Below are 20,432 nucleotides of genomic sequence, written 5' to 3'. Positions count from 1 at the left end.
ACAAACGATTTTACAAGAAAAACTAAAACACCAACAGATCTTTATGTTCTACTGAGGCTGTTTGTTCACACACACACACACACACACACACACACACACACACACAGGGACAAAGGATGCTCGTAAAGGTGAATTGTGTCAGAAAAGTGGTTTGTTCGTTCGTCCGTTGAGTCAGACACGCGTGGAGGGAGCCAGGGCGGGGGAGGGAAACCCATACATAAGTGGCGGGTGGTCACTGAAGGAAAGAAAACAAGGGAAGTACTTACTTACCTACAGGATGTACGGTAGTGTGGTAAGTGTGTGTGGAGGAGGTGGGCGGGAGGGGTAGGGGACGCAAAGGGTTGACGTGTAGACAGTGCAGCATTAACAAGAGGTGACTAGTTTCTTCCTTGTTGAAATTAGAGTACTTCATCATCTGCTTTATTTTTTTTTTTATTATTTCTTATGTTTGTTTTGTGTTTTGTATTGTTTTGTTCTGTGTTTTGTGTTGTTGATCCATTTTTTTTTATATCTTATTATGTTTTGTATTTGTCTTTTTTTTCCTAGTGACCTTTTCAGTAGGACCTTTTTTTCATAGTGGGTCTTTTAAGTGGACTTTTTCTTCGTAGTGGGCCTTTTTATGTGGACTTTTTCTTCGTAGTGAGTCTTTTTAAGTGGACTTTTTCTTCGTAGTGAGTCTTTTCTTAGCGGACTTTTTCTTCAGTGTCTTTTTTGATGGACTTTTTTCATAGTGGCCCTTTTTGTGTACTTTTTCGTAGTGAAACTTTTTAATGGATTTTCTTCGTAGTGGACCTTTATTTAGTGGATATTTTTTCTTAGTGGGCCTTTATTAATGGACTTTTTTTTCGTAAAAAGCTTTTTTCGTTTTTACATAGCCCCCTAGCCAACTTCCCCCCCTTACATAAAAAAAGAACTAATGCAATGATTACTAAACTACACTACACTACGAAATATAACTATACTGCACTATTTTGTGAGGGTACAGTACCTCATTCCTTATCACGCTTTCTCTTTTCATTAATCGTCTTTCAAATAACTTCAATTTCTTTCTCAATCTTCTAAATATAATAATGCCCAACTTTTCCACACCAAATCCCATTACTTCGTTAAGTCACAAGCTTTCATGCGCTGGTAGAAATGATTCACAAAAACAAAGTCATTAATATTGCGTACGCGGTTGCAGATTCCAGTCTCTTTGACGCCTCCTTCGTAGTATTTGAAAGTAAAGCTCGTGATGGTTCTAAAGTACGTGAGAAATTCACCCAAACCAGCACACACACACTAAATGACAGCATATACTCAGCAACTGTTAAATTACGAAGAGAAAATAATATCACAACAACAACAACAGCAACAACAACAACAACAACAACAACAACAACAACAACAACAACAACAACAACAACAACAACAACAATAATCAAATCACTGCATCTTACTCACCCCTGACTGTCGCCTCTTCACCCTGCTGTCACTCAGTCATTGCTGCGTAGCCTGCGTGATGACTGCGGCTGTTTTTCGCGTGGTATTCATCGTGGCTTCTTCCTTCGCTGGTGGCGGTGCTTGCGTGCGGTGCTTGCGGATACGGTCACAGACATAATATTTTCTAAACCTCTTCAACGACGCACTTCTATCTTCAAAAAAGCTCTACAGTAGTTCAAGTGACACGGATTTTTATCTATTTATTTTAAGATTCTGATGAGATTAAAAAGATTTCTACGTTACTAACAGGAGAAACACTCTTGAGGAAACGTTTAGTTATCTCTGTGGCCTTGGAAAATAGTCGTGGCGTGGGAGCAAAGCCTTTCAGAATACGGCTACACACAACGCCATATTTCAAGATCCACCTTCTTTGTGTGTTTCAACCCATCTCTAAGAAATTCCTCGCGTTCCGTCACCCTCGCCGCCACACCACGAAGATTCTTGTCCACGTTCAATAGGTCGTGCGTTCAAACATTACAGTCTTGCCACGACCAATTTACACAAGCCGTAGTTGATGTCAAAGCGATTTTCAATATTTTTTTTCATGATTCCTCTTATAGTTTAACAAGGCTTCTGTATCATAAATAGCAAAAACATCCATGTGAACTCGATTTATGATTTTTGTCGCCATTTGTATTTGTCTTCACGAGAGGGAAAGCTGTTTCAGAATGTAGAATTACTAACACGCATGCACATTCAGAAAATTCTTGAGTGTACCCTGGAAACCAAGTCATCTGTACCATTAAGAACAAGAGCAGGACCAGCGAGGACACTCATATCTTATTTTTCTCTCTGGTCTCCTTCACTTCGCCCTCAACTAGCCAGCACGTGCCCACCGCCTCACATCTCTCCACTGACTGTCCACCTCGCCAATACTCAGAAGTAATCACAATATATTTGAACACTTACACGATACACACAGTCAGGTCCACCACTTGTCACGACGTAAACACAACTGACCCGCCCTACCCTGTCCTGCCCCGCCAAGGATGCCAACGCCTCCAAGAAAGCTTTATAATGATGGAAGATGTGATGAAGTTGTGGCTTTATACATCTTTGTTTCTTGATTGTTCATTCACGTGTGTGTGTGTGTGTGTGTGTGTGTGTGTGTGTGTGTGTGTGTGTGTGTGTGTGTGTTTCTCTTCTCAAACATGTCTGTCAACACTTCCTCACATAAATGTCAACTGTAATGTTATGGTTGTAATAAATATGTAGTTGTATGATTGTCCATTTCTTCAATATACTGATTAATGTCTTCCTTTGATATTTTCTTTTTTGTCTTTCCTCTTCTAAGTAAGTATGTTTATTTCTTGGATGAAACAAAGGTAGTACGTAACAACATTTGCTCATAGAAGTGCCAGCCGCTTGTTATGTCTTTAATTGACGTATGATAGGAATGTGATTACTTGTTGCTTTATTTGTGCTACGGAGTATTTTTCTCTTTATCATTCTCTTTTCTTTATATTACAGATGTCTTTGGTTATTACTTCTCTAACATCCAATCAGCTGTTGTTAGGACTGGCTGTCTTATGTAATGCCAATCATATTAATTTCTACGAACACAATATGAGTAAGCACAGTTTCTTTTAAGCTGCCAACGTGCAGGAGAGACCAATGGAGTCACAGGATACATAGCACAGTGACAAGTTAAACACATCATTAAGCAGCACAGGACGAACTTGCACCTACACGTAAACTTGCCAATATCAAGATCGTTAGCTTTCTGTAGGGTCTGGGGAGCTGTGAGGAAGAATGTGACATGTTAGTGAAGTGAGAAGACGGGCGCTCTGAAGTGAGTAGTAGATGATAGGCGTCGCGAGCTGATTTTAGGTACAGGAGCATGAGATGGGTGCCTTTGTGGCTTTTATTCACTGCTCTTCCTCCCGAACAAGTCGAGATGCGCCGAGTGTGCAGTACTGCTGTGGGTGTGTCTGCCAAGTGAGGCGATGGAACGCGAGAAATGCTTGCCTTAGTGGAGTGAAGTGGACATTCTTTGACTGCTTTGTACGTAGACCTTATTAAGAAGCGAGGTGGGTGCAGTGAAGGGAAGGCTGTGTGTGTCTGTTACGAGATGACTGATTCACTGCTACAGTCTGTTGATTGCAGTCTTAGGGGAGTTAAGGAAAACAACTGTTGACTGCTTTAGATGATTATTGAGTACTTTATTGATACATGAGAATCACTAAGGTCCTTTCTCCTCCCTCTGAAGGAAGGCGTGGCTCTCATCACCTCCGTAGCGGGACTATAGGAGTGCGGTATTACATATATGGGATGTGAATAAAGCATGTACAAGTAAGAAGGTGGATTAAAGATTAGCTATTATCTTGAATGTGTATCTAGTACAATGCCCACAGATTATTGCTGAATCAAGACATGAAACTGAGTATTCTGTAAGCAAAAGTTATTCAAAGTTTTCGTTCTTCACATCCCAAATGGCTTGATGATAAGAGCAGCCACGCAAGGAAAAGGACAGACACAGAGGACCGGTGGCGCCTCCACCTGCTCCACCAGCTGCACCGCCTCGCCGCCTCGCCGCCTCGTCCTCTAGCGGCCGTACTTGTATCCGTGACTGTGGTGGCCGGAGTGGATGACCTTCACTGTCTCCGTCTCCGTCTCGGTCTTGGTGGCGGTGGAGGTCTTGGTCTCCGTCTTGATTTGAATGAGCGTCTTGTACACGGGCACCTGCAGCGGGCGAGGGGTGGAGGTGTGAGGTTAGGCAGTGCAGCGGACACCCTCCAAACTTTAACCAACCACTGATCGGTTAGTCATGATGTGATGGACGTATCGTTGTGTTGGGTGAGTGGCTGGATGAGTCAATGAATCACCTACTTGTTAATTATCATAGAGTAAAAATAGTAAGATACAAGTGTGCTGGATGCGTAACTGGATGAATCACATTAGCCACGATAGTATAAATGAGATGTAATAGTGTTGGACTAGTAGCGAGATGAGTGACCTAGCAGTTTATCATGATAAAGTAGAGGCATAGATGTGTTGAATGAGTAACGCTGCATGAACCACCTGTTTGTTAGGTGTAAGAAAAACAATTGTTGGATGAGTAACCAGATTATTCAGGTGAACAAAGAATATTATCCTCAACTTCATCAACTTTTAAATGCCATTTAGATTTCTAAAGCAATGGAGCAGCTGTCATGGCCACGGCGACGGGTTGATGGCAGGTCAGAGGGATGGTTTCTACCTGCCCAAGCTACTTTCCCCGCCTCACCTGCACGCCTTGGCCTGCTGCACGGCCTGCCTGACCATCATCACCTGCTACACACCCAGAAAGCGAGAGCCTCCAGTATTTCCCTCTCTCCCTCTCTCTCTCTCCCTCCTTTCCTCCCTCTATCCCTCCTTTCTCCTTCAATTTTCTTCATTATCGGAAAAAGATAGAGCTTCCAGTACCTCCTTTCCCTTCATCCTTCCACCTCCTCCTCTCTCCACTACCCCAGAAAGTTAGTGCCTCTCTCCCTACCTCCTTCCCTCCCTCTATCCCTCCTTTCTCCTTCAATTTTCTTTATTACTCGAAAAAGGTAGAGCCTCCAGTACCACCTCTCCCTCCACCCCTCCATCTCCTCCCCTCTAGTGCCCCAGGAAGGCAATGTCTCCAGTATTTTCCTTTCTCCTCTCCCTCCCTCTATCCCTCTGCTCTCCTTTCCTTTTCATTACCTGGGAAAAGTAGAGCCTCCAGTATCTCCTTTCTTTCCTTTCCTCAATCTTTTCCTCTCTCCAATGCCCCAGAAAGGTAGTGCCTCCAATATTTTCTTCTCTCCCTTCTTTTCTCTCTCCACTATGCAAGAAAGTGGAGATTCTAGTTTTTTTCCTCACTCTCCCTTTTTTTTCTCCTTCCTTTCCCTCCCTCTCCTCCTTTCTCTTACAAGGCTCAGTCAGTTATTGTTTGCAGACTTTTTGCACTATTGACTAAATAAATAAAGAAATGAAAGAAAGACAGACAGACACATTCTAAACAGTCTCCACTCATCTCCACATCCTTCAAAAAAACAGGCAGGTTCTATTATCTCCATCCATCCATCCATCCACTCATCCACTCATCCACTCCCTAAGTAAAAACCTCCCGCCAGCCTGCACTCACCTCCTTCACCGTCGTCTCCACCTTGGTCACGGTGACGGTTTGGGGGTAGCACGGCTTGTAGGGATAGGTGGGGGAGGGATCGGCCTCCACCACCACTGCCACCGCCAGTAGGGCCACCACGGCCACGCGAACACTGAAGGACAACATCTGCAGCACACACACACGCCCATGTAGTTAGGTAGTTAGTTAATTGGTTGGTTAGTTAGTTAGTCAGTTAGTCAGTTAGTTAGTTAGTTAGTTAGTTAGTTAGTTAGTTAGTTAGTTAGTTGGTTAGTTAGTTAGTCAGTTAGTTAGTTAGTTAATTAGTTAGTTTTTTTTAAGTAAACAGTTAGTTTTTTTTAAAGTAGAAGAGAAGAGAGAGAGAGAGAGAGAGAGAGAGAGAGAGAGAGAGAGAGAGAGAGAGAGAGAGAGAGAGAGAGAGGAAAGAAAAAACATGTATAATTGTCTCTCCATAAAGGAAAGAAATAAGGAGGGAATACAAGAGAGAATACTAAAGAAGAGCTCATTGTGGTGCAGAAGTAATGATGTGGGATGTGTTGCCAGGCCTTTGCTTTCCACAGGTATTGGGAAACTGCCTCAGCCGCCTCACCTCAACCTCACTGACACAACAATGGGGAGGATTACCATGAAAGGCCAACACTCCTCCCAGCCTTCCCTCACCTCCCCCGTGCCTTGCCTTCGTCTCTCCTCCTCTCTGCCTTTCCCTGCTTCCGCCAGCCTCTCCCCTGCCTTACCTCTGCTTGCCTCTGTCTTCCCCTTACTTTTCCATGCCTTTCCTCTCTTCTACTCCTGCTCTCTGCCTTTCCCCTCCTTCTCCCTTGCCCTTCCCTGCCTCCTATCTCTCCCTGCCTCCCCATGCTTCCTCGTATCTCCCCCCTGCCTTCCCTGTCTTTCTCCACTTTCCGTAAGCCTTCCCTTGCCTCTTCCTTGCCTCCCTCTGTCTTTTTCTGACTCCCCTCCTACTCTCTGCCTTCCCTCTGCTTCCCATCTCTGCCTACACCCGGCTCTTCCCTACCTTCCCCTATCTTTCCCTGCCTTTCTTCGTCTTCGTAAACCTTTCCCTGCCTCTTCCTTGCCTCCCTCTGCCTTCCCCTATCTCTCTCGTCTCTCCCTGCCTTCCCTGTCTCTGCCTGTCTCCCCCCATGCCTCTCCCTGCCTTCCCCAGCCTCCTCTCCTCACCACAATGACAGTTCTGGTAATTCTCAAGTCATTTCGCTCACCCACTTTATGTTTTTCTTATGTTTATTTATATTTTGTTGTAATTGGTTGCAAGATTTTTTTTTCTGTTTCACTCATTTGTTATTCTAATTTTTGATTGACTGATTTTTTTACTCTTCAAAGAATATGTGAAATAGAAAGCACTCAAAAACCTCTACGGCAGCTTTCAATAGTTCAATTTATCTTCTAGTATGAAATTCTCTCTCTCTCTCTCTCTCTCTCTCTCTCTCTCTCTCTCTCTCTCTGCAGTGATTTTAGTAAAGCTATACCCTCCTATAATGTGAGAACCGGAACTGTGCCGCATAATCTAGATGTGGTCTGACCAGCGCCAAATATAATTTTGATGTTTAGTGACTTCTGCTTTTAACACTCCTAAAAATGAATACTAGTTCCATATTTGCCTTATTTCTAGTCTCCATGCATTGCTTTCTTCGAACAAGATCGGAGCTGACTCCTTAGTGTTTTTCATACTCTGAACCTTGCAGGACTTCGTTGTTTATAGCGTATTCATTGTGTGGATTTCCTCTACCTACGCTTAGTACTTTGCATTTATTAATGTTAAACTGCATTTGCCATTTGTCTGTCCATTCTTTCATCGTGTCTAAATCTGCCTGCAATGTGATGGCATCCGAATCTGACCTAATCACTCTACCTATCATGTGTCATCTGCGAATTTACCAATATCAATACTAATTCCACTATCTAAGTCATTAATATATACCAAAAATAATACTGACTATAAAACTAAACCTTGTGGCACTCCACTAATTACTTGGCCCCACTCGGAATTAGATCCGTTTACTCTGTTGCGTATCACCTAACCAAAAGGTGACCCTGGAGATGCGGGGTATCGATCCCCGTACCTCTCACATGCTAAGCGAGCGCTCTACCACTTGAGCTACATCCCCTGGTGGAGGTGCCGGGGATCGAACCCGGGGCCTTTCACATGCAAAGCGAACGCTCTACCACTGAGCTACACCCCCTTGCTATTACATGAAAATATTTATGATATATATCATACCTATGTATATGCATGGTGTGCATTACAATCAAGTTCTTTCTCAAGCACATATGATATGTAACGTGTGTGTGTGTGTGTGTGTGTGTGTGTGTGTGTGTGTGTGCGTCATGAAGTCACAGACACAAATGACTTACAGTGGAGTCGGACAGTTAGCGGTCGAGCCACAAACAAGAAGCAGAAGTTGGCGGTGGTGAGGTGAGGTGTTCCTGCGGCGGTGGTCCTCGAGGTGGGTTTGAGGGCAGATGCTCGGCGGCGGTATATATACCTGCAGGATTCGCCGTCGTAGATAGCATTACCTTGATGGCGTCTGGGTTTTCCTCGCGGGACAAGGATGGCTTGCGTTGCTCTGCGGGCCTAACCAGCGGAACATTTCCTCCTGACTCCACACAACAACACGGCACACCACAACACACCGAGTCGCAAATAATTAGGTACACTGATTTCTTTCTCTGATTTCTTTCCCTGCCGCATCATACCCTGAAGAAGAAGTAAAAATCCAAATGTTTCCTAGTTTTGACACAGTTCGTCATTCCGTCTGTCATTGGCCATTATAATCTTTGTAATGTCACATACTGTATAGTCAGGCAGGGTTGCAAAAGGTTGAATAATGTCTGATGTTTACGTCATGCGTCACGTAATACTTGACATTTGCACATTCGTAACACCAGCAGGCCACACAAAGAAGGCCTCAAATTCCTAAGTCATTTGTGTTGAGGACAGGACGCTGAGAGGCCGCCACCACGAAGCTCTGGTCGCCCTGCAGGTCCTCTCTCATCAAGCCTTGCATTGTCACGCTTAGTTGTTTCTTCCACAATTATGTGAAAGGACCCGGTTCGATCCCCGGCACCTCCACCAGGGGATGTAGCTCAAGTGGTAGAGCGCTCGCTTAGCATGTGAGAGGTACGGGGATCGATACCCCGCATCTCCAGAGTGACCTTTTGGTTAGGTGATACGCAACAGAGAGTAATGATAAACGGAAAGAATGAAGAAAGCAAGGCATTCTCAAGATTTTACTTTTTGAATGATGTGCTAAAATGGGAAGGCATTGAGGAAAGGAAGGTAAAAGTACAAGTAAGACAGTCTCATGATTTGACTTTTGAATGTTATGGTCATATGAAGAATGAATAGTTTGGTAGATGGATGGATGGACGGATGAAGAGAAAAAGGAAGGCATAAATGAAAGAAGGAAAAAACAATAGTAAAACATTCTCATAATATTTTCTTCAGGAGGATCAAGAAATAGGATAACAAACATTACAAAGGCAGAAAAGAAGGAAAGACAGAAAGAAGGAAGGAAGACTAAAAGTATTTTTTTATGCAAGAGAGAAAACCAGCCAAAGAGAACAAAAATATAAAAAGGCCCAATTGAAATACCAATTCCCTTAAAGAATGATACAGAATTAGCCAAAGGTCAGGTCTTCAAAACCTCCCTCTTAAAAGTAGTCAAATCGTAGGAAGATGGAAATACAAAAGCAAGCAGGGAGTTCCAAAGTTTACCAGAGAAAGGTATGAATGATTAGGAGCACTGGGTAACTCTTGTATTAGAAAGTTGGACAGAATAGGGGTGAGAGGAAGAAAAAAGCCTTGCAGTTATACCACAACAATCATAAATGTAGGAAAGAAAGAAAGAGATATATTGCTACGGTCTTTTCAATACTTATAAAGCTCGAAAATGGGAAAACTAACATTTTTCTTTTTCCTTTTCCCTCTCTTCTTTGTGTCCATGTAATACAGACACTGGCATTATTAGTCTCTAAAACATTATTGTAACTTAGAAGAGACAAAATTTACCTTCACCCCCCCTCTCTCTCTCTCTCTCTCTCTCTCTCTCTCTCTCTCTCTCTCTCTCTCTCTCTATGCAGTTTTGGCTCTTTTTCACTGCAGTCTTTAAAATAATTCTGTAGCTTAGCCCTCTTTGCCCTCCCTGCTTAGTCTGGAGTCCTTTATAGGTTCACCTCACGCTCTCTGCCGCCTCTTGTTTGTCCCGCAGCACCTCTACACATGTACACGGCTGCCACAGGGATCTCTATCTGCCTTTCTCTACTGAAGACCTGCTATCCCCGCCACACTAACGCTTCATCGCCCCTGACACCGACTCGTTCACTGGTTCACAGCCATTGTCGTTCTTTCATTAGTATTCAAAGCACTGTAGATAGATAAGAAAAAATATATATGAGATTAGTTTTATATTTTTCGATGCTAGAAGGTTAATTAATGGAGTCCAGTACCAAAAGAATAGGTGCTTGAAAAGTTTAAAGTGGTTGAGAACAATAATCTAGTAGTGAAAGTTTTAATTACAGTGTGAGATGGACATTAGAGTCACAGCCTTGACCACATGGCTACAAAACACAGACCTGAGGCGCCTCTGAGACACACGAGTAATACAACTTAGCCTCTCCCTCACTCTTCCCTCATCAGGACCTCATTTGCACCAGCAGACCTCGATGACTTAGCGCCTTCCTGGGGTTCGTTTTGTATGAGAGACTGAGTGAGTGCTTGGCTTTGTGGTTGCGTTGATTGTAGGTTACTTGGTAGGGTAGATTGAGTTGTGGGTTTTAGCGGACCTTTTCTTCAGTGTGTCTTTTTTGATGGACTTTTTTCATAGTGGCCCTTTTTGTGTACTTTTTCGTAGTGAAACTTTTTAATGGATTTTCTTCGTAGTGGACCTTTATTTAGTGGATATTTTTTCTTAGTGGGCCTTTATTAATGGACTTTTTTTTCGTAAAAGGCTTTTTTAGTTTTTACATAGCCCCCTAGCCAACTTCCCCCCCTTACATAAAAAAAGAACTAATGCAATGATTACTAAACTACACTACACTACGAAATATAACTATACTGCACTATTTTGTGAGGGTACAGTACCTCATTCCTTATCACGCTTTCTCTTTTCATTCATCAATGTGGAAAACCTCCTTCGTAGTATTTGAAAGTAAAGCTCGTGATGGTTCTAAAGTACGTGAGAAATTCACCCAAACCAGCACACACACACTAAATGACAGCATATACTCAGCAACTGTTAAATTACGAAGAGAAAATAATATCACAACAACAACAACAACAACAACAACAACAACAACAACAACAACAACAACAACAACAACAACAACAACAACAACAACAACAACAACAACAACAACAACAACAACAACAACAATAATCAAATCACTGCATCTTACTCACCCCTGACTGTCGTCTTTCAAATAACTTCAATTTCTTTCTCAATCTTCTAAATATAATAATGCCCAACTTTTCCACACCAAATCCCATTACTTCGTTAAGTCACAAGCTTTCATGCGCTGGTAGAAATGATTCACAAAAACAAAGTCATTAATATTGCGTACGCGGTTGCAGATTCCAGTCTCTTTGACGCCTCCTTCGTAGTATTTGAAAGTAAAGCTCGTGATGGTTCTAAAGTACGTGAGAAATTCACCCAAACCAGCACACACACACTAAATGACAGCATATACTCAGCAACTGTTAAATTACGAAGAGAAAATAATATCACAACAACAACAACAACAACAACAACAACAACAACAACAACAACAACAACAACAACAACAACAACAACAACAACAACAACAACAACAACAACAACAACAACAATAATCAAATCACTGCATCTTACTCACCCCTGACTGTCGCCTCTTCACCCTGCTGTCACTCAGTCATTGCTGCGTAGCCTGCGTGATGACTGCGGCTGTTTTTCGCGTGGTATTCATCGTGGCTTCTTCCTTCGCTGGTGGCGGTGCTTGCGTGCGGTGCTTGCGGATACGGTCACAGACATAATATTTTCTAAACCTCTTCAACGACGCACTTCTATCTTCATAAAAGCTCTACAGTAGTTCAAGTGACACGGATTTTTATCTATTTATTTTAAGATTCTGATGAGATTAAAAAGATTTCTACGTTACTAACAGGAGAAACACTCTTGAGGAAACGTTTAGTCATCTCTGTGGCCTTGGAAAATAGTCGTGGCGTGAAAGCAAAGCCTTTCAGAATACGGCTACACACAACGCCATATTTCAAGATCCACCTTTTTTGTGTGTTTCAACCCGTCTCTAAGAAATTCCTCGCGTTCCGTCACCCTCGCCGCCACACCACGAAGATTCTTGCCCACGTTCAATAGGTCGTGCGTTCAAACATTTCAGTCTTGCCACGACCAATTTACACAAGCCGTACTTGATGTCAAAGCGATTTTCAATATTTTTTTCATGATTCCTCTTATAGTTTAACAAGGCTTCTGTATCATAAATAGCAAAACATCCATGATAACTCGATTTATGATTTTTGTCGCCATTTGTATTTGTCTTCACGAGAGGGAAAGCTGTTTCAGAATGTAGAATTACTAACACGCATGCACATTCAGAAAATTCTTGAGTGTACCCTTCAAACCAAGTCATCTGTACCATTAAGAACAAGAGCAGGACCACCGAGGACGCTCATATCTTATTTTTCTCTCTGGTCTCCTTCACTTCGCCCTCAACTAGCCAGCACGTGCCCACCGCCTCACATCTCTCCACTGACTGTCCACCTCGCCAATACTCAGAAGTAATCACAATATATTTGAACACTTACACGATGCACACAGTCGGGTCCACCACTTGTCACGACGTAAACACAACTGACCCGCCCTACCCTGTCCTGCCCCGCCAAGGATGCCAACGCCTCCAAGAAAGCTTTATAATGATGGAAGATGTGATGAAGTTGTGGCTTTATACATCTTTGTTTCTTGATTGTTCATTCACGTGTGTGTGTGTGTGTGTGTGTGTGTGTGTGTGTGTGCGTGTTTCTCTTCTCAAACATGTCTGTCAACACTTCCTCACATAAATGTCAACTGTAATGTTATGGTTTTAATAAATATGTAGTTGTATGATTGTCCATTTCTTCAATATACTGATTAATGTCTTCCTTTGATATTTTCTTTTTTTTTTTTTTTTGTCTTTCCTCTTCTAAGTAAGTATGTTTATTTCTTGGATGAAACAAAGGTAGTACGTAACAACATTTGCTCATAGAAGTGCCAGCCGCTTGTTATGTCTTTAATTGACGTATGATAGGAATGTGATTACTTGTTGCTTTATTTGTGCTACGGAGTATTTTTCTCTTTATCATTCTCTTTTCTTTATATTACAGATGTCTTTGGTTATTACTTCTCTAACATCCAATCAGCTGTTGTTAGGACTGGCTGTCTTATGTAATGCCAATCATATTAATTTCTACGAACACAATATGAGTAAGCACAGTTTCTTTTAAGCTGCCAACGTGCAGGAGAGACCAATGGAGTCACAGGATACATAGCACAGTGACAAGTTAAACACATCATTAAGCAGCACAGGACGAACTTGCACCTACACGTAAACTTGCCAATATCAAGATCGTTAGCTTTCTGTAGGGTCTGGGGAGGTGTGAGGAAGAATGTGACATGTTAGTGAAGTGAGAAGACGGGCGCTCTGAAGTGAGTAGTAGATGATAGGCGTCGCGAGCTGATTTTAGGTACAGGAGCATGAGATGGGTGCCTTTTATTCACTGCTCTTCCTCCCGAACAAGTCGAGATGCGCCGAGTGTGCAGTACTGCTGTGGGTGTGTCTGCCAAGTGAGGCGACGGAACGCGAGAAATGCTTGCCTTAGTGGAGTGGAGTGGACATTCTTTGACTGCTTTGTACGTAGACTTTATTAAGAAGCGAGGTGGGTGCAGTGAAGGGAAGGCTGTGTGTGTCTGTTACGAGATGACTGATTCACTGCTACCGTCTGTTGATTGCAGTCTTAGGGGAGTTAAGGAAAACAACTGTTGACTGCTTTAGATGATTATTGAGTACTTTATTGATACATGAGAATCACTAAGGTCCTTTCTCCTCCCTCTGAAGGAAGGCGTGGCTCTCATCACCTCCGTAGCGGGACTATAGGAGTGCGGTATTACATATATGGGATGTGAATAAAGCATGTACAAGTAAGAAGGTGGATTAAAGATTAGCTATTATCTTGAATGTGTATCTAGTACAATGCCCACAGATTATTGCTGAATCAAGACATGAAACTGAGTATTCTGTAAGCAAAAGTTATTCAAAGTTTTCGTTCTTCACATCCCAAATGGCTTGATGATAAGAGCAGCCACGCAAGGAAGAGGACAGACACAGAGGACCGGTGGCGCCTCCACCTGCTCCACCAGCTGCACCGCCTCGCCGCCTCGCCGCCTCGTCCTCTAGCGGCCGTACTTGTATCCGTGACTGTGGTGGCCGGAGTGGATGACCTTCACTGTCTCCGTCTCCGTCTCGGTCTTGGTGGCGGTGGAGGTCTTGGTCTCCGTCTTGATTTGAATGAGCGTCTTGTACACGGGCACCTGCAGCGGGCGAGGGGTGGAGGTGTGAGGTTAGGCAGTGCAGCGGACACCCTCCAAACTTTAACCAACCACTGATCGGTTAGTCATGATGTGATGGACGTATCGTTGTGTTGGGTGAGTGGCTGGATGAGTCAATGAATCACCTACTTGTTAATTATCATAGAGTAAAATAGTAAGATACAAGTGTGCTGGATGCGTAACTGGATGAATCACATTAGCCACGATAGTATAAATGAGATGTAATAGTGTTGGACTAGTAGCGAGATGAGTGACCTAGCAGTTTATCATGATAAAGTAGAGGCATAGATGTGTTGAATGAGTAACGCTGCATGAACCACCTGTTTGTTAGGTGTAAGAAAAACAATTGTTGGAAGAGTAACCAGATTATTCAGGTGAACAAAGAATATTATCCTCAACTTCATCAACTTTTAAATGCCATTTAGATTTCTAAAGCAATGGAGCAGCTGTCATGGCCACGGCGACGGGTTGATGGCAGGTCAGAGGGATGGTTTCTACCTGCCCAAGCTACTTTCCCGCCTCACCTGCACGCCTTGGCCTGCTGCACGGCCTGCCTGACCATCATCACCTGCTACACACCCAGAAAGCGAGAGCCTCTAGTATTTCCCTCTCTCCCTCTCTCTCTCTCTCCTTTCCTCCCTCTATCCCTCCTTTCTCCTTCAATTTTCTTCATTATCGGAAAAAGATAGAGCTTCCAGTACCTCCTTTCCCTTCATCCTTCCACCTCCTCCTCTCTCCACTACCCCAGAAAGTTAGTGCCTCTTGTATTTTCCTCCCTCCCTCTCTCCCTACCTCCTTCCCTCCCTCTATCCCTCCTTTCTCCTTCAATTTTCTTTATTACTCGAAAAAGGTAGAGCCTCCAGTACCACCTCTCCCTCCACCCCTCCATCTCCTCCCCTCTAGTGCCCCAGGAAGGGAATGTCTCCAGTATTTTCCTTTCTCCTCTCCCTCCCTCTATCCCTCTGCTCTCCTTTCCTTTTCATTACCTGGGAAAAGTAGAGCCTCCAGTATCTCCTTTCTTTCCTTTCCTCAATCTCTTCCTCTCTCCAATGCCCCAGAAAGGTAGTGCCTCCAATATTTTCTTCTCTCCCTTCTTTTCTCTCTCCACTATGCAAGAAAGTGGAGATTCTAGTTTTTTTCCTCACTTTCCCTTGTTTTCTCCTTCCTTTCCCTCCCTCTCCTCCTTTCTCCACCTTTCCATGGTTCTTACAAGGCTCAGTCAGTTATTGTTTGCAGACTTTTTGCACTATTGACTAAATAAATAAAGAAATGAAAGAAAGACAGACAGACACATTCTAAACAGTCTCCACTCATCTCCACATCCTTCAAAAAAACAGGCAGGCTCTATTATCTCCATCCATCCATCCATCCACTCATCCACTCATCCACTCCCTCCCGCCAGCCTGCACTCACCTCCTTCACCGTCGTCTCCACCTTGGTCACGGTGACGGTTTGGGGGTAGCACGGCTTGTAGGGATAGGTGGGGGAGGGATCGGCCTCCACCACCACTGCCACCGCCAGTAGGGCCACCACGGCCACGCGAACACTGAAGGACAACATCTGCAGCACACACACACGCCCATGTAGTTAGGTAGTTAGTTAATTGGTTGGTTAGTTAGTTAGTCAGTTAGTCAGTTAGTTAGTTAGTTAGTCAGTTAGTTAGTTAGTTAGTTAGTTAGTCAGTTAGTTAGTTAGTTAGTTAGTTAGTCAGTTAGTTAGTTAATTAATCAGTTAGTTTTTTTTATGAAGTAGAACAGAAAATTTAAAGTCAAAACCAGAGTGAGAGAGAGAGAGAGAGAGAGAGAGAGAGAGAGAGAGAGAGAGAGAGAGAAGAGGAAAGAAAAAACATGTATAATTGTCTCTCCATAAAGGAAAGAAATAAGGAGGGAATACAAGAGAGAATACTAAAGAAGAGCTCATTGTGGTGCAGAAGTAATGATGTGGGATGTGTTGCCAGGCCTTTGCTTTCCACAGGTATTGGGAAACTGCCTCAGCCGCCTCACCTCAACCTCACTGACACAACAATGGGGAGGATTACCATGAAAGGCCAACACTCCTCCCAGCCTTCCCTCACCTCCCCCATGCCTTGCCTTCGTCTTTCCTCCTCTCTGCCTTTCCCTGCTTCCGCCAGTATCTCCCCTGCCTTACCTCTGCTTGCCTCTGTCTTCCCCTTACTTTTCCATGCCTTCCTCTCTTCTACTCCTGCTCTCTGCCTTTCCCCTCCTTCTCCCTTGCCCTTCCCTGCCTCCTATCTCTCCCTGCCTCCCCATGCTTCCTCGTATCTCCCCCCTGCCTTCCCTGTCTTTCTCCACTTTCCGTAAGCCTTCCCTTGCCTCTTCCTTGCCTCCCTCTGTCTTTTTCTGACTCCCCTCCTACTCTCTGCCTTCCCTCTGCCTACACCCGGCTCTTCCCTACCTTCCCCTATCTTTCCCTGCCTTTCTTCGTCTTCGTAAACCTTTCCCTGCCTCTTCCTTGCCTCCCTCTGCCTTCCCCTATCTCTCTCGTCTCTCCCTGCCTTCCCTGTCTCTGCCTGTCTCCCCCCATGCCTCTCCCTGCCTTCCCCAGCCTCCTCTCCTCACCACAATGACAGTTCTGGTAATTCTCAAGTCATTTCGCTCACCCACTTTATGTTTTTCTTATGTTTATTTATATTTTGTTGTAATTGGTTGCAAGATTTTTTTTTTCTGTTTCACTCATTTGTTATTCTAATTTTTGATTGATTGATTTTTTTACTCTTCAAAGAATATGTGAAATAGAAAGCACTCAAAAACCTCTACGGCAGCTTTCAATAGTTCAATTTATCTTCTAGTATGAAATTCTCTCTCTCTCTCTCTCTCTCTCTCTCTCTCTCTCTCTCTCTCTCTCTGCAGTGATTTTAGTAAAGCTATACCCTCCTATAATGTGGGAACCGGAACTGTGCCGCATAATCTAGATGTGGTCTGACCAGCGCCAAATATAATTTTGATGTTCAGTGACTTCTGCTTTTAACACTCCTAAAAATGAATACTAGTTCCATATTTGCCTTATTTCTAGTCTCCATGCATTGCTTTCTTCGAACAAGATCGGAGCTGACTCCTTAGTGTTTTTCATACTCTGAACCTTGCAGGACTTCGTTGTTTATAGCGTATTCATTGTGTGGATTTCCTCTACCTACGCTTAGTACTTTGCATTTATTAATGTTAAACTGCATTTGCCATTTGTCTGTCCATTCTTTCATCGTGTCTAAATCTGCCTGCAATGTGATGACATCCGAATCTGACCTAATCACTCTACCTATCATGTGTCACCTGCGAATTTACCAATATCAATACTAATTCCACTATCTAAGTCATTAATATATACCAAAAATAATACTGACTATAAAACTAAACCTTGTGGCACTCCACTAATTACTTGGCCCCACTCGGAATTAGATCCGTTTACTCTGTTGCGTATCACCTAACCAAAAGGTGACCCTGGAGATGCGGGGTATCGATCCCCGTACCTCTCACATGCTAAGCGAGCGCTCTACCACTTGAGCTACATCCCCTGGTGGAGGTGCCGGGGATCGAACCCGGGGCCTTTCACATGCAAAGCGAACGCTCTACCACTGAGCTACACCCCCTTGCTATTACATGAAAATATTTATGATATATATCATACCTATGTATATGGATGGTGTGCATTACAATCAAGTTCTTTCTCAAGCACATATGATATGTAACGTGTGTGTGTGTGTGTGTGTGTGTGTGTGTGTGTGCGTCATGAAGTCACAGACACAATGACTTACAGTGGAGTCGGACAGTTAGCGGTCGAGCCACAAACAAGAAGCAGAAGTTGGCGGTGGTGAGGTGAGGTGTTCCTGCGGCGGTGGTCCTCGAGGTGGGTTTGAGGGCAGAGGCTCGGCGGCGGTATATATACCTGCAGGATTCGCCGTCGTAGATAGCATTACCTTGATGGCGTCTGGGTTTTCCTCGCGGGACAAGGATGGCTTGCGTTGCTCTGCGGGCCTAACCAGCGGAACATTTCCTCCTGACTCCACACAACAACGCGGCACACCACAACACACCGAGTCGCAAATAATTAGGTACACTGATTTCTTTCTCTGATTTCTTTCACTGCCGCATCATACCCTGAAGAAGAAGTAAAAATCCAAATGTTTCCTAGTTTTGACACAGTTCGTCATTCCGTCTGTTCCGTCTGTCATTGGCCATTATAATCTTTGTAATGTCACATACTGTATAGTCAGGCAGGGTTGCAAAAGGTTGAATAATGTCTGGTGTTTACGTCATGCGTCACGTAATACTTGACATTTGCACACTCGTAACACCAGCAGGCCACACAAAGAAGGCCTCAAATTCCTAAGTCGTTTGTGTTGAGGACAGGACGCTGAGAGGCCGCCACCACGAAGCTCTGGTCGCCCTGCAGGTCCTCTCTCATCAAGCCTTGCATTGTCACGCTTAGTTGTTTCTTCCACAATTATGTGAAAGCACCCGTTCGATCCCCGGCACCTCCACCAGGGGATGTAGCTCAAGTGGTAGAGCGCTCGCTTAGCATGTGAGAGGTACGGGGATCGATACCCCGCATCTCCAGAGTGACCTTTTGGTTAGGTGATACGCAACAGAGAGTAATGATAAACGGAAAGAATGAAGAAAGCAAGGCATTCTCAAGATTTTACTTTTTGAATGTTGTGCTAAAATGGGAAGGCATTGAGGAAAGGAAGGTAAAAGTACAAGTAAGACAGTCTCATGATTTGACTTTTGAATGTTATGGTCATATGAAGAATGAATAGTTTGGTAGATGGATGGATGGACGGATGAAGAGAAAAAGGAAGGCATAAATGAAAGAAGGAAAAAAACAATAGTAAAACATTCTCATAATATTTTCTTCAGGAGGATCAAGAAATAGGATAACAAACATTACAAAGGCAGAAAAGAAGGAAAGACAGAAAGAAGGAAGGTATTTTTTATGCAGACCAAAGAGAACAAAAATAAAAGGCCCAATAAATTTCCTTAAAGAATGATGCAAGAGAGAAAATCCAGCCAAAGAGAACAAAAATATAAAAAGGCCCAATTGAAATACCAATTCCTTAAAGAATGATACAGAATTAGCCAAAGGTCAGGTCTTCAAAACCTCCTCTTAAAAGTAGTCAAATCGTAGGAAGATGGAAATACAAAAGCAAGCAGGGAGTTCCAAAGTTTACCAGAGAAAGGTATGAATGATTAGGAGCACTGGGTAACTCTTGTATTAGAAAGTTGGACAGAATAGGGGTGAGAGGAAGAAAAAAGCCTTGCAGTTATACCACAACAATCATAAATGTAGGAAAGAAAGAAAGAGATATATTGCTACGGTCTTTTCAATACTTATAAAGCTCGAAAATGGGAAAACTAACATTTTTCTTTTTCCTTTTCCCTCTCTTCTTTGTGTCCATGTAATACAGACACTGGCATTATTAGTCTCTAAAACATTATTGTAACTTAGAAGAGACAAAATTTACCTTCACCTCTCTCTCTCTCTCTCTCTCTCTCTCTCTCTCTCTCTCTCTCTCTCTCTCTTCTCCTTATATGCAGTTTTGGCTCTTTTTCACTGCAGTCTTTAAAATAATTCTGTAGCTTAGCCCTCTTTGCCCTCCCTGCTTAGTCTGGAGTCCTTTATAGGTTCACCTCACGCTCTCTGCCGCCTCTTGTTTGTCCCGCAGCACCTCTACACATGTACACGGCTGCCACAGGGATCTCTATCTGCCTTTCTCTACTGAAGACCTGCTATCCCCGCCACACTAACGCTTCATCGCCCCTGACACCGACTCGTTCACTGGTTCACAGCCATTGTCGTTCTTTCATTAGTATTCAAAGCACTGTAGATAGATAAGAAAAAATATATATGAGATTAGTTTTATATTTTTCGATGCTAGAAGGTTAATTAATGGAGTCCAGTACCAAAAGAATAGGTGCTTGAAAAGTTTAAAGTGGTTGAGAACAATAATCTAGTAGTGAAAGTTTTAATTACAGTGTGAGATGGACATTAGAGTCACAGCCTTGACCACATGGCTACAAAACACAGACCTGAGGCGCCTCTGAGACACACGAGTAATACAACTTAGCCTCTCCCTCACTCTTCCCTCATCAGGACCTCATTTGCACCAGCAGACCTCGATGACTTAGCGCCTTCCTGGGGTTCGTTTTGTATGAGAGACTGAGTGAGTGCTTGGCTTTGTGGTTGCGTTGATTGTAGGTTACTTGGTAGGGTAGATTGAGTTGTGGGTTTTAAGTGTTGTGCTCATATGA

At 43.4% G+C, this 20,432-nt stretch overlaps 1 protein-coding gene and 6 non-coding genes across 7 annotated transcripts; 2 read left to right on the top strand and 5 right to left on the bottom strand.

The window, feature by feature from the left end:
• Window positions 1–3,615: 3,615 nt before the first annotated feature.
• LOC123499693 lies at window positions 3,616–9,832 on the bottom strand. Its single transcript, XM_045248085.1, has 3 exons — window positions 9,770–9,832; window positions 5,576–5,722; window positions 3,616–4,164 (listed from the first exon to the last, which is right to left on the bottom strand). Exons 1-3 carry the CDS (start codon window positions 9,815–9,817, stop codon window positions 4,027–4,029), a joined length of 333 nt encoding a protein of 110 aa, XP_045104020.1. The 5' UTR covers window positions 9,818–9,832; the 3' UTR covers window positions 3,616–4,026.
• On the bottom strand, window positions 7,629–7,701 carry Trnaa-agc. Its single transcript has one exon. It is a non-coding gene; the product is annotated as a tRNA-Ala (tRNA).
• On the bottom strand, window positions 7,705–7,776 carry Trnaa-ugc. Its single transcript has one exon. It is a non-coding gene; the product is annotated as a tRNA-Ala (tRNA).
• Window positions 8,670–8,742, top strand: Trnaa-agc. The gene has a single exon. It is a non-coding gene; the product is annotated as a tRNA-Ala (tRNA).
• Window positions 9,833–17,625: 7,793 nt separating the features above from the next.
• Window positions 17,626–17,698, bottom strand: Trnaa-agc. The gene has a single exon. It is a non-coding gene; the product is annotated as a tRNA-Ala (tRNA).
• A 3-nt stretch (window positions 17,699–17,701) lies between these two features.
• On the bottom strand, window positions 17,702–17,773 carry Trnaa-ugc. The gene has a single exon. It is a non-coding gene; the product is annotated as a tRNA-Ala (tRNA).
• An 894-nt stretch (window positions 17,774–18,667) lies between these two features.
• Trnaa-agc lies at window positions 18,668–18,740 on the top strand. Its single transcript has one exon. It is a non-coding gene; the product is annotated as a tRNA-Ala (tRNA).
• The last annotated feature ends 1,692 nt before the right edge of the window (window positions 18,741–20,432 follow it).

This window comes from Portunus trituberculatus, chromosome 50 (assembly GCF_017591435.1).
Source record: "Portunus trituberculatus isolate SZX2019 chromosome 50, ASM1759143v1, whole genome shotgun sequence".
Classification (NCBI taxonomy): Eukaryota; Metazoa; Arthropoda; class Malacostraca; order Decapoda; family Portunidae; genus Portunus; species Portunus trituberculatus.
This window is presented reverse-complemented; position numbering and strand designations above follow the sequence as displayed.